Source organism: Limulus polyphemus, unplaced genomic scaffold, assembly GCF_000517525.1.
Source record: "Limulus polyphemus unplaced genomic scaffold, Limulus_polyphemus-2.1.2 Scaffold166, whole genome shotgun sequence".
NCBI lineage: Eukaryota > Metazoa > Arthropoda > Merostomata > Xiphosura > Limulidae > Limulus > Limulus polyphemus.
This window is the reverse complement of record NW_013665776.1, coordinates 714,803-726,367: the sequence shown is the minus strand read 5'-3', so window position 1 is coordinate 726,367 and position 11,565 is coordinate 714,803. Positions and strand designations below refer to the sequence as shown.

The 11,565-nt window shown below is 35.1% G+C and overlaps 1 protein-coding gene across 2 annotated transcripts in view; it reads left to right on the top strand.

Annotated features, from left to right (window-relative positions):
• The window catches only part of LOC106477499 (sine oculis-binding protein homolog), a 65,230-nt gene that overhangs the window by 33,971 nt on the left and 19,694 nt on the right, over positions 1 to 11,565 (top strand). The window contains exons 1-2 of one of the 2 annotated variants that reach the window (XM_022381469.1): positions 5,743 to 5,784; positions 10,460 to 10,733. In XM_022381469.1, the coding sequence (XP_022237177.1) occupies positions 5,761 to 5,784; positions 10,460 to 10,733 (298 nt within the window). In that variant the 5' untranslated portion in view covers positions 5,743 to 5,760. Of the gene's footprint in view, positions 1 to 5,742; positions 5,785 to 10,459; positions 10,734 to 11,565 lie in introns of those variants that run through there. The other variant, XM_013938057.2, reaches the window with a different exon arrangement.

The following is an 11,565-nucleotide window of genomic DNA, read 5'->3' as shown; positions in this document are numbered from 1 at the left end:
ACACACACACACACACACACACACACACACACACACACACACACACACTAGGATGTATATACCTATTTTAGGTGTAACATTATCTAACAATGTCACACTGGATGTAAACACTACTAAATGGGCTAGAATATATTCGGTGTCATTTATGATTACCTACAACATAATCTTCACAACATCATTTCTAATTACGTACACTAAAATGTTCACAGTACCATTTTTTTAGTAGTGCAACAATGATTCGATTCTTCACAATCCTGCAACACTGTAACATGCACCAGACTGTTAAATATCACCAACTTAACGCAGTGTCGCATATATCCGATCGTTCACACTTCTACAAAACTGTAATACATATCTTTCACATTCCTACAACGCTGTAGTACATACTAGTAGAATACTAATTATACCAACTCAAAGCACAAACAATTAAACCCTGTAATACATACTAGAATGGTCACACCATCAATGTTTTGCGCTATTACAGTTTAAAAATCATATTTGAAACCTTTTAGTTGGATAAGTTTACCCTGAAAAGGTTCTTGTTGAGGAGTAAAAACCATCAGTAGAATCGTTATCTTTAGAAACGTTTTGTATAAGTGATTTAAGACAAAGTATTGTGAAGACGTGAAACCACTAGTCAAGACTGTTCATAGAAATGTTTGAATTTAGTGCTTTTGGCCTAAAGAGTTTTCTACTTATCGAAAGATATGACCATCAGCTAAAATGGTCAATTTAAACTTAGAAACCTGCTGTTGCTGAAAACAAAAACCCTAATAACAGCCTAAGTGGTCATGATTTAAAACTTCAAATAATATATTTACAGGAGCATGAAATATAAAGCTGCTTAATTATTACGTTTTTAGCATCTCGAGAAATAGTTAAGTAACAGTATGGTTGGTATGTAGGAATACAAGTGTTCGTATGCCTATGGAATATACATGTTCCATACTTAAACCTACAAGAAAATCAAACTTTCAAACTAATCCAAAATCGACCGAGTTAAAATCGTTTACAAGTTAGCTATAATGCACGTGGTAGTTCTTACACTGATCTTCTTTTATGACGATTTCTCCGGGCTAGCTGTAGAAAAAAAAAGGGGGGATAATTGTTTCATATATAATTTTTACTAGCAAATGACAGTTATTTATGCAGTGTTTGTACTATTTTTTTAAATGTCAATTTAAAGTAATACTAAGAAAACTAAAATTTTATAGTTATACATGACTTTGATTACATGCAAGTTTGATTGTAAATAGAAACCAGACCACATGTATGGTCATAAAAAAGAGACTGATAGATAAGATCCAATTGAACATGTAACGTGTAAGGGCTGTGCAACTGGACTGATATTCAGTAACAGTTGACGTCAGTTTAATTTGTCATGTGTAATGTAGAGACACGTGATTTCCATGAATGTGTGTGAAGTAAACCAGATGACTGAGTTTTAACTATACGTGAATCATCAAGTGTAACATTAAACCAGGAGTGTCCTTTGAAAGTAGACACCATATTCAAGTTTGATGTCTTTAACTATCATATTTTGTGTTATGTATGTTTAGCTGTGTATACAGCACACATGTATCTATCGAAAAAACGAGGTGTTAGCAACTTTACATCTGCTTTGTAAACCATTATGTTACTTCAAGTTTTCATACTATTATTTCGACTTTGTGCTTTAAGGTAGTAAGTTGTTACAGCAATGATTATCGTGTAATATTAAGCATGTTCTATACAGCGGGTAAATATATTTTGACACTTGTTTACGGTAATTCTATCACTTGGAGATCAAACAGTGGAGAAAAGAATGAAGAACTATGGGAAACTGAAAACAAACGAAAAGCGACGATTATGTGTAGTAACGTTTCAAACCATAATCAAAAATAAATAATAAAAAATGGATTCTCTCAGAAGGGAACAGTTTATAAATTAATTAATAAAGTAACAACAGAATGTATTGAGGCCTTCAAAATAAAATTTCTATGGTAAACATCTCATGTATACAGCATTACACAGTACTACACCCTCGGCTGAACAAAGCATCTCAGTTAATTAGAACCGATGGGGTTATATTCTGCCTATTAACATTCATATATATATATGTTTACATAAGGATCATATTTATGATTACAACATTAAACAGACGTTTCTAAGGAGATGTGTCAGTTTCAGGTATCGTACATTAGACGAAAATTGACACTACCAACTGTACTTACAAATCGCTAGAATTATTGCCTGGCGTCCTCTAGCGGATGAGCAGCCAGGCCTTTGACGTATGAGTTGGCTTTATTAAATTTCGTATTCTCGGTCTTTCGTATACACTAACTTTTGCCTCTTATGATTATTGAAGTATTGTAGATATAACTCTCGGAAGTCAATGATTATACCCCATCTTCCCTGTTATTTTGATTAAATTCTGTTTTACACATTTTCACAAAATGTAATTTTTTTTTCACTTTAGTGCACGTAGAAGGTCTTTGATAAGATTCTAGTAACTGATGAGTCGTGAATGGCCTCGTGGTAAACGTACTCAGGCTGGGAATCCGAAGGCAAAATGGCCCGGCATGGCCAGGTGATTAGGGCGCTGGACTCACATTTTGAGGGTCGCGGGTTCGAATCCCCGTTCTACCAAACATGCTCGCCCTTTCAGCCGTGGGGGCGTTATCATGTGACGATCAATCCCACTATTCGTTGGTAGAAGAGTAGCCCAAGAGTTGGCGGTGGATGGCGATGACTAGTTGCCTTCCCTCTAGTCTTTCACTGCTTAATTAGGGACGGCTAGCGCAGATAGCCCTCGTGTAGCTATGCGCGAAATTCAAAACAAACCAAACCAAACCGAGGGCAAAAATGGGCTCCGCATAAGGACAAAATTTCAACTAGAGTATTATTTTAATGATATTAATTTATTCCTTAGTTTAAAACTACCGAAACAAACTACTTTCAGAGACATAACTTTAACTTGAGTTACTTTGTTTTCAACAATAATTACTTATTCATAACTATCAAGTCAGGTGATTTTAAGGGCCAAAATTTCAACTAAAACTTCCATGTTTGTACTAGTAGAAAACGTATAAACTATGGATCTCCACAGTTTAAATGATGAAGCTCAAAGTTTTTGTTCCTACCGGTAGAGAGTTTTCTATATTAATATTACTTAAAGTAAAATGCTTTAATAACAAATTTCAACTTGTCCTCTCTTGATTTCGTCTGAAATTCTTTAGGGTTTACAGGTACTTAATCAAACGGTTTGAAAGTATAATTTTTCCTCTCAAAAGTTCAGGTAGGATTGATGCGAGATTGAACTAGTTAGGAAAGGTTTTTTAGAGGGAGTTTTTAACTTAACTTATGAAATTAAGTCAAAAAAGCTTCGTAGAATAAACTTATGCTTGAACTTTACTTCAATAACAGGACGCGTTTTAAATGTCTACTGAGCTGGGTATTGAGCAATACATTTCATAATTTTTCTGTGACAAAGATATTACTTTTAGACCACTGGTAAAAAATATAGATGTTGTATTGGATACATCAATAAATTAATACACATTAAGTTTTATATCCAATTTCGTGGAAATGTGTTTGGATATCAAGTTTTTTGTAGCTAGTTCTTTACAAAGTCTTTCGTGCTGTTATATGAGGTTTGGATTTTTTGTATGTTGTTAATATATAGTTTTATATTGAAAGATTAAGAAGTGATTACTCGTTGTGCTTGAGAGAAAAACTTCGAGATGTATAGAACTCAACGATGAGAGTAGTAATTTATGATATGCGGATGTTTAACTGTGAATGTCTTTCAAGAATCTAAAAGCATAGAAGCCAAAGGATTTTATGGTGTAAATGTTTAGGGGACCATGACGATTTTCATATTTTGCTATGCAAGAATGACTCAGCATACCGCTTCGAATATTGTAAAATATTCTGCTTAAACAAACTATGTACATACCAATATATACGCTTCATTCTTTCAGTTGATTGGTTTGTTTGTCTTGTAGAAGGTAAATATCTCGGTTTAAATTTGCATTTTTGTCTCGCAACGCGAGACATCACAGGCACCCCCTGAAAGTACGAAACATTCGGGGGGGGGCAGTCTTAGATAAATAGAATTGTGTGACAATCAATAAAAATGCTTTAAAATATTATTCATCAATTTCGCACAATAGTAAGTACTGTATTGTAAGTACAAAAACGTACAAAATACAAATTAGATTGTTTGCTGTGTACTACAAAATATGTCCTATAATTGTAGTTACGATCCGGGCCCCTCCCTTTTGGCTCGCCCCCCCGCCCCCTCACACATTTTGGACGTTTGTGCATTAATTCGATCATGTTTTATGCTTTTCTGGTTCTCAGTGAGTCATCTATTTGGTTCACGGCTGTAGCAGTGTTATTGTTTACCCGTGAGCGGTTAAACAAACAGTACATTGATTATATATCTGATCCAATGGATGACGTTATTTATAGGCTAATAATACGAAGGCAATAATTTACAGACAAGCAAAACCACATTTATATTTCAGTTTCTGATATCACAAACTTGTGTGCTGTGAACTCGGGTCTTTCCTCTAGTCTCTCAGTTCAAAATTCGGACGGCTGTTCGAAGATGGCTTTTGTCGTGCGAAAATTTGAAACAAACAGCTCATTAGCACTTCTAGTGATTTTCAAGTCAGTTTTGAAAATTATTCAAAATTTAGCAAAATAATAAATAGATGAAAAATGAAATAACCGTAAATAAGCCAATAAAGCGAATCAAACATGACACTGTTGAAACAAAGGTGAAAATAGGGCCAACTGCCTTACATGGGTAGCAGAATTTTACTGAATAAGTTTAAATAACGAAGAATATCAAAATAACGTTACTGAACACTTCTGGCGGAAGAATATTAAAATAACGATACTGAACACTTCTGGCGGAAGTAAAGTTCTGCTGTGTTGTATGTGTAAGGCAATTAATGCCAGTTTTCGACTTTGTTTCACCACGAATACATTACCCAAATCACCAGTTAAATATAAGAAAACAATACTGTTTCACTTATCAATAAGTGATTAAAAAAACCAAAGTCCCGAATTAGAGACCCGTATCAAGAGGACGTAGGTGAGTACGTTCAATGTTACTACACCCGGCTTACAGAGACTTTTAATCCACAAAACACGTTTCAAAGTGAGTGAGTGATATCACAAGAAAAAAGTTTATTGTGATTAACCCGAAAATTACCGATCGGGACCCTCGAATTTGTAAACATTTTTTTTTTATATAAAGCTATTTCTGCACTATGTATGTCTATTATTTTTTTCGGTTTTACAAGATTCTTAATAACACATGAATCGTAAGAAAATATAAGCAAAAATATCGCCAATATTGTATTTAATTATACTAATTACTTCTACTATTTCTTATGTATTTTAAGTAGAAAATGACTGATTTCCCCGGTTTGTTTGGTCAGTTCTTTACTATACCTCTCACGTTATAGATGTGTATGATTGTAAGAAAAACATTAATGACAAGTTTTTATTATATTTTATTCGTGGCAGGTATTTAATTTAAAAGAGAGGTTTGCCTGCGGCGAATCTTCACAACTGGGGTGTTCGAGAATACGCTTATTCTCCTTCGCCCCGTGCCCCCCAGTGGCACAGCGGCGTGTCTGCGGACTTACAACGCTAGAAACCGGGTTTCGATAGCCATGGTGGGCAGAGCACAGATAGCCCATTGTGTAGCTTTGTGCATAACTTCAAACAAACAAACTTGGGCCCCGCTCGTGAAAAATTATTATGAGACTATCGTGGAAACTAAAAGTAAGTAAATGTATTTTGTATTTAGTTTATGAACTTAACGATTACTTGATTTAAAAATTAAGATGAAATTTGGAATACATTCATTACTGATATGATTGTAGATATTGTAAAATCCAGGCAAGAATTGCAAAGTGAAAGCCACCCTTACCAGAGAGGTCGTAGTAGGTTTAACTGATAAGAAGTGAGAACAGAACAAACGATCCTTATTCAAGTTGGCGGGATCCATAAATCTTATTCCAAGAAGCTTACTGTGGGGGAAACCCACTTTCACTGGTTGAGCGCCGAATGATCAACCCGACCAGTGCCCGAGCTGGAAATCTGGAAACGATTATTAGACATACATATGAATATTAATGAATCTTTTTAAGTTTACACGGATTGTTTGAGACTGAAAGGCTGGGAAAGTCTTCTTAGCCTGTTTAGTAATCAGATGGTTAGTGGTCTTTAGAGTCGAAGCGGTGTTCTACAGAATGAAGGAAGAGAAAAGTAGATGCGTGTCGTGTCGGTGGAAGCAGTCTTGTAACTGTTTCGGGTATCTGGATCGTCGGCGGATCATTCTGGATTGCTTTCTTGCTCTGTTTTGGCTGAAACTGTGTCTTTTTGGTTCGTTTTCTTGGAAGTTTCTGTCATAGTTTCTATTACCGAGACTTCAACGGTTCTGTTTGAGTTTCCTGGTCGTGGAGTGATGCATTTTCCTCAGTTGTTTGTATGTAGTGGTTTTTCGTGATCGACCGGCTGCCTTCAGTGGTCTGTGTCTGATTGTTCTTAATGTTTAGGTGGTTTTTGATTGGTGGATTCAGTGCTTGCTGGCGGGCTGGAAGAGAAGTTGGCTTGTGTTTTATCGACTCGGCTGTCTGTAGGGTCTTTCAGCTCTAAAAGTAAGAGAGAAAAAAAGCAGCCGCGAATTAAAATGTGATCTGCAGTTTTTTTGGAAGAGGTGGTTACCTTCAGGAAATTGGTTAGCTGGACTGTCTTTTTGGAACGGATCCTGTATACTACTTTGATTTTGGATTGATTGGAGTCTTCAAGGGCTTGGTGGATTTCCTCAGTAACGATGGAAAGATCCACGTTTCCGAGGAAAAAAAAGAGAAGTTTGATTTTACTGTTAGGTGGTTGACATTTCACTAGAGGAACTGAATTCCTTGTAGATTTGTTGTTTTTTTTATCCTCTGGGGCGTCCGCTATAGAGAGCTCTTGTGTACTGTTTGTCTTCATAGTTTTAGAGGAGGTAATTTCTGATTGGTTGGTTGAGTTTGTGATCAAGGCTTATGGTTGGCTGATTTTTGAGGAGTATAATCCATAGATTGTAGATCTCAGTTCCCAATTTTCTGTTTTTCTTGTTTGGGTGAAGTTTTTCAGTATCCTTTGGTTTTAAAGACAGTTTGGTAGTATTTCAATTCTTGGGGCAGGTATTCGTTACTGCAGACTTTATCTATGTTGAACCGGCAGGAAACTGTTCCCTGTTTTGTTGAATGTGTATTGTTAGATTTGAAGTTCAAATACTTATCTATATATATGTTGGTTTCCGGTAGATACAAGTTGATAGGCTATTGTCTTGTCTGATTATCAGAGTATCAACAAGATGGTTCACTTGATAATTTTATGTATCGAATTCAGGTGATTCATGAAGTCATTAAAGAGTTATTTACCATGTGGCCACATCTTTGGGTTCTCCATTAACACCATGAATGCAGCCACCAAGAAGCCAAATTTTTGGCATCACCCTGAACATCTGTAGCATCATATGGATAAGAAAGAAATGGTCAAAAGATCGATTATAAATAATTATTTTTTACATTACTTTAGAAAGGCGAACTGTTTGAATGTAATATATGGAGGATAATAATTTACTTCACATGGTAGGAAGATTTTTTTTTGTACATTTTACCGGAAAATAAAAATAAACAATAATTAAATGTAGAACTTGCATAAGCCCAATCTGGAACCATGGTGTAATAGAAGTGTCAGTAACATAATACTAGATTTTCGATCTGAGGATTTTTAATGATAAAATGTAACAATTTCCAGATATATCACCTCACCTGTTTTATAAATTACGGCGTGGCTTTCAGCTCCAATCTGCAGCAAGGCTTAGCAAAGGTTGAGCTTTTGTTCAAACATTTTTACAGTTGAAAATACCGTAGCAAGGGTATCTAACTGATGAAATAATAGACTCTATCTTATGCTTATAAGTATAAACGTGAGAAAAGTATATTTAATTTGCTACACTGATGACCAGGTTGATTTTAGTTTCGCTCTAAGTACATAGCATACTCTGATTATAAGTCATTATGATTTACCTCAGTCAAGAGGTGGCTATCAAAGAGTTGTCTGAGTGTTTGAGAAATCACGAAATTTTCAAACACAGATGTTTTCTTATTTTGACCAAACTTTATATGAAATGTCATAGTTACGGGTGGATGAAATAAAGCAAAGCAGGAGTAAATAATAAGCTTCTTCCTAAACACCGGGGTCTTGGAAGTTAGAAAACCACATATTTCAAACAAAGTTAAGGTCAAAACCCAAGAGCAAGTGGACATTTTACATTTTTAGTGTCAAACTTCACAGTAAATTGTGGTTGCAGTTGGACTACTAAAGGCAGAATTCGCATAACTAAAAGCGTATCTTAGAAACTCGTTACGTTATGCAGAAATAATTATGTCAGCATAATGACCCAAATAAAGACTTTTTAATGCTCTAATCTGGATTGTTTAGAATAAAGCTACATTGGGCTACCTGCTGTGTATACCGCAGGATCTGGATCTGCTTGTTTTAGAATAAAGCTACATTGGACTATCTGCTGTTTATACCGCGGGGTATCGAACTCCGGATTTTAACGTTGTAAGTCCGTAGTCTTACCGCTGTCTCACTAGAGGACTCTAATCTGGGCAGTTATAACGTATGGATGCGAAATGTGGATATCGATATACAAGAGTAAACTGCTGGAGTGTTTCCTCAGATACTGTGTTACAGGCAGTTCTGTAAAATGTCCTACAAGAAACACGAGACCAAGGATAAAATGATTGATATTTTTACTAGTACAAAAACAAATCATGTCTAATTTGCATAAAATCACACCTGTTCTAGTGATTACGTAAAGACTGGACATGACGGAAAAATAAAAAAGTGCTCTTTAAAAAGGTTGAGAGAGAGTGTAAAAGTATATTTAAGGACGTTCTGTACTGTAGATAGCACTGTAAGAAAAATTAACTGTAACTCATGGAGTTTTGTTTGTGCACATATTGGGATGAATTAATTATGTGTCAATAACATACCCAAAAGATGTATTTATTTCAAACTTCAAAAACAAGGCATAATATTTTTTTGTCCTAATGCTAGTTGTAAAACATGCGCGTGAAGGCACTGAAGTATCATTTGAGGTAAATTAATACTTGTTTACTGTTTATTACTTCAGTAAAGTCAAAAAGTTGCGTATTCATTGTTTTTTAAATTATTTTTACTAATAGGATAATTGTATTTTTCATTAAAAATAATTGATTTGTTATAGAAACTGCCGTCAGAGGCGGATTATGTTTTAAAAAAGAAACGTGTGATAACAAAACATACTAAAGATCTAACCAGTTTTTCAGGGACAGTTGGAATTATTTTAGCAGGATTAGAGTAAACTAATCTATGAGACCTTTAGTTTCTTTTTTTATTAGCTATATTTTTGTGCGCCAGCAATACTAAGTGTGGGGCGCGCGCATACCCAATTCGATTTTATTACTCACCAGGATATCTACTATTCTGCCCTCCAATTGAAATTCTTTTAGGCACAATTAGAGTAAATTAATCTTTGAGACCTTGGACGTGGTCAAATACATCAATCGAAAGGGTTTGACCTCCTGAGCCCCAAACTGTAATTAGGTCTCAAATCGGTCAAGAGTTGACGGAGTTACGAGCTAAAAGTTTGCACTTCAAAAAGAAAAAGAAAACGCTGAGCCATTCTATGAGCCGCTATGCCGTGGCTAAATATTTATGTCTTAAAGAGTACGGTTTGTAATCAATACGTGGACGAGGTATTCGCTGGTTTTTTTTTTTATCAGTCTTCAGTATTCACAATATAATTCTTGAACAAATAATGTGTGCTTTGAAACATTTTGTCCTTAAAATAAACCTACAATAAAAACTTTACTGAATAAATGCTGGATTCTTCCTTTCGTATTGTTTTGTCCTTAACACATCCTGTAATCAAAATCTTTATTGAATATATGCTGTATTCTTCCTTTCATATTATTTGCCCTTAAAACAAACCTTTAATAAAACTTTACTGAACAAATGCTGGATTCTTTCTTTCATATTGTTTTGCCCTTAACACATCCTTTAATCAAAACCTTTACTCAACAAATGCTGGATTCTTCCTTTCATATTGTTTTGTCCTTAACACATCCTTTAATCAAAACCTTTACTGAATAAATGCTATATTCTTCCTTTCATATTATTTGCCCTTAAAACAAACCTCTAATAAAACTTTACTGAATAAATGCTATATTCTTCCTTTCATATTATTTGCCCTTAAAACAAACCTCTAATAAAACTTTACTGAATAAATGCTATATTCTTCCTTTCATATTGTTTGTCTTTATTATAAAGCTCCAATCAAGTTTGATGCTGTTCATAACCTAAAGTAATTTAAAAGACATACAGTTTTCAATGTTCTTTTTCTTTCTTGAAGGGTTACGCTGAGACCACTATGAATGAGCTTCTTAGTTGGTATGGTTATGATAAACTGGACACCAGAGAGACCCAGGCTCTGAATCTACAACGTTTCAATACTGTCAAACACCCTTCGCCGTTGCAAGTATCTTCGACCCCTGATGACGCGGGTTCTGAGGATTCATACTCAGATGTATTATCTAACAGTGGAAGTAGACTCACTGTCAGAACGACTTCTGGTGGTGGAGACAATATTGATACACCTATAACGTCACCAAGTCCCAGCACTGAAGGTACAATGATGTAGTATTATGAGCATTGTTTATAATTTCAAAAGAAAAACGAATTTTGAAAAAAATTATCTCGTTTGGTTTGAGTTATTTTTCTAGCGTTTTAAGAGATATAAATGTATAGCAATGATTAATCTAACTACAGTTGATGCATTTTATTGCTGTAAGTTTTCAAGTCTGTTTCAATACTTGCAAGTAGGTAAATATTTCGCTGGAAAACAGTATCAGTCATAGCACTAAAATGTCGGCAGGCTGAAAGTATGCAGAACCTATGTCACCTGATTCTGTTGTGAAATTTGTTTTATACGTCGAGCCATCATCTTTCTCCTCGATGGCTCATCGATAACCCTGGGGCTAATAACACTAAAATTTGGGTTTTGATACCTATGGTGGCAGAGCAAAGATTGCCTTTTGTGTAGCTTTATGTTTAACAACAAACAAACAAAATATACGAAAAGGTCTTGCCTGGTGGTTAGGACACTCTACTCGCAATCCGTAGGGGCGTTATAACGTGATGGTCAATCCTGCTATTCGTTGGTAAAGAGTAGCCCAACAGTTGGCGGTGGGTGATGTTGACTAGCTGCCTTCCTTCTAGACTATCACTTCAAAATTAGGGACGGCTAATGCACGTAGCCTTCGAATAGCTTTGCGCGAAATTCAACAAACAAACGAGAACAATCTTAATGATCAAAGTGATTTTTTATACTAACCCTTTGAAAAAAAATACTGTTCTCACTAGCCCGTATTGAATTGTTTTATAACTGATGTATTTTTGAAATAAATACATCACTCTTCCCATTTACCTTTTGTAAATAGTTCATTTTATGTTTATTAT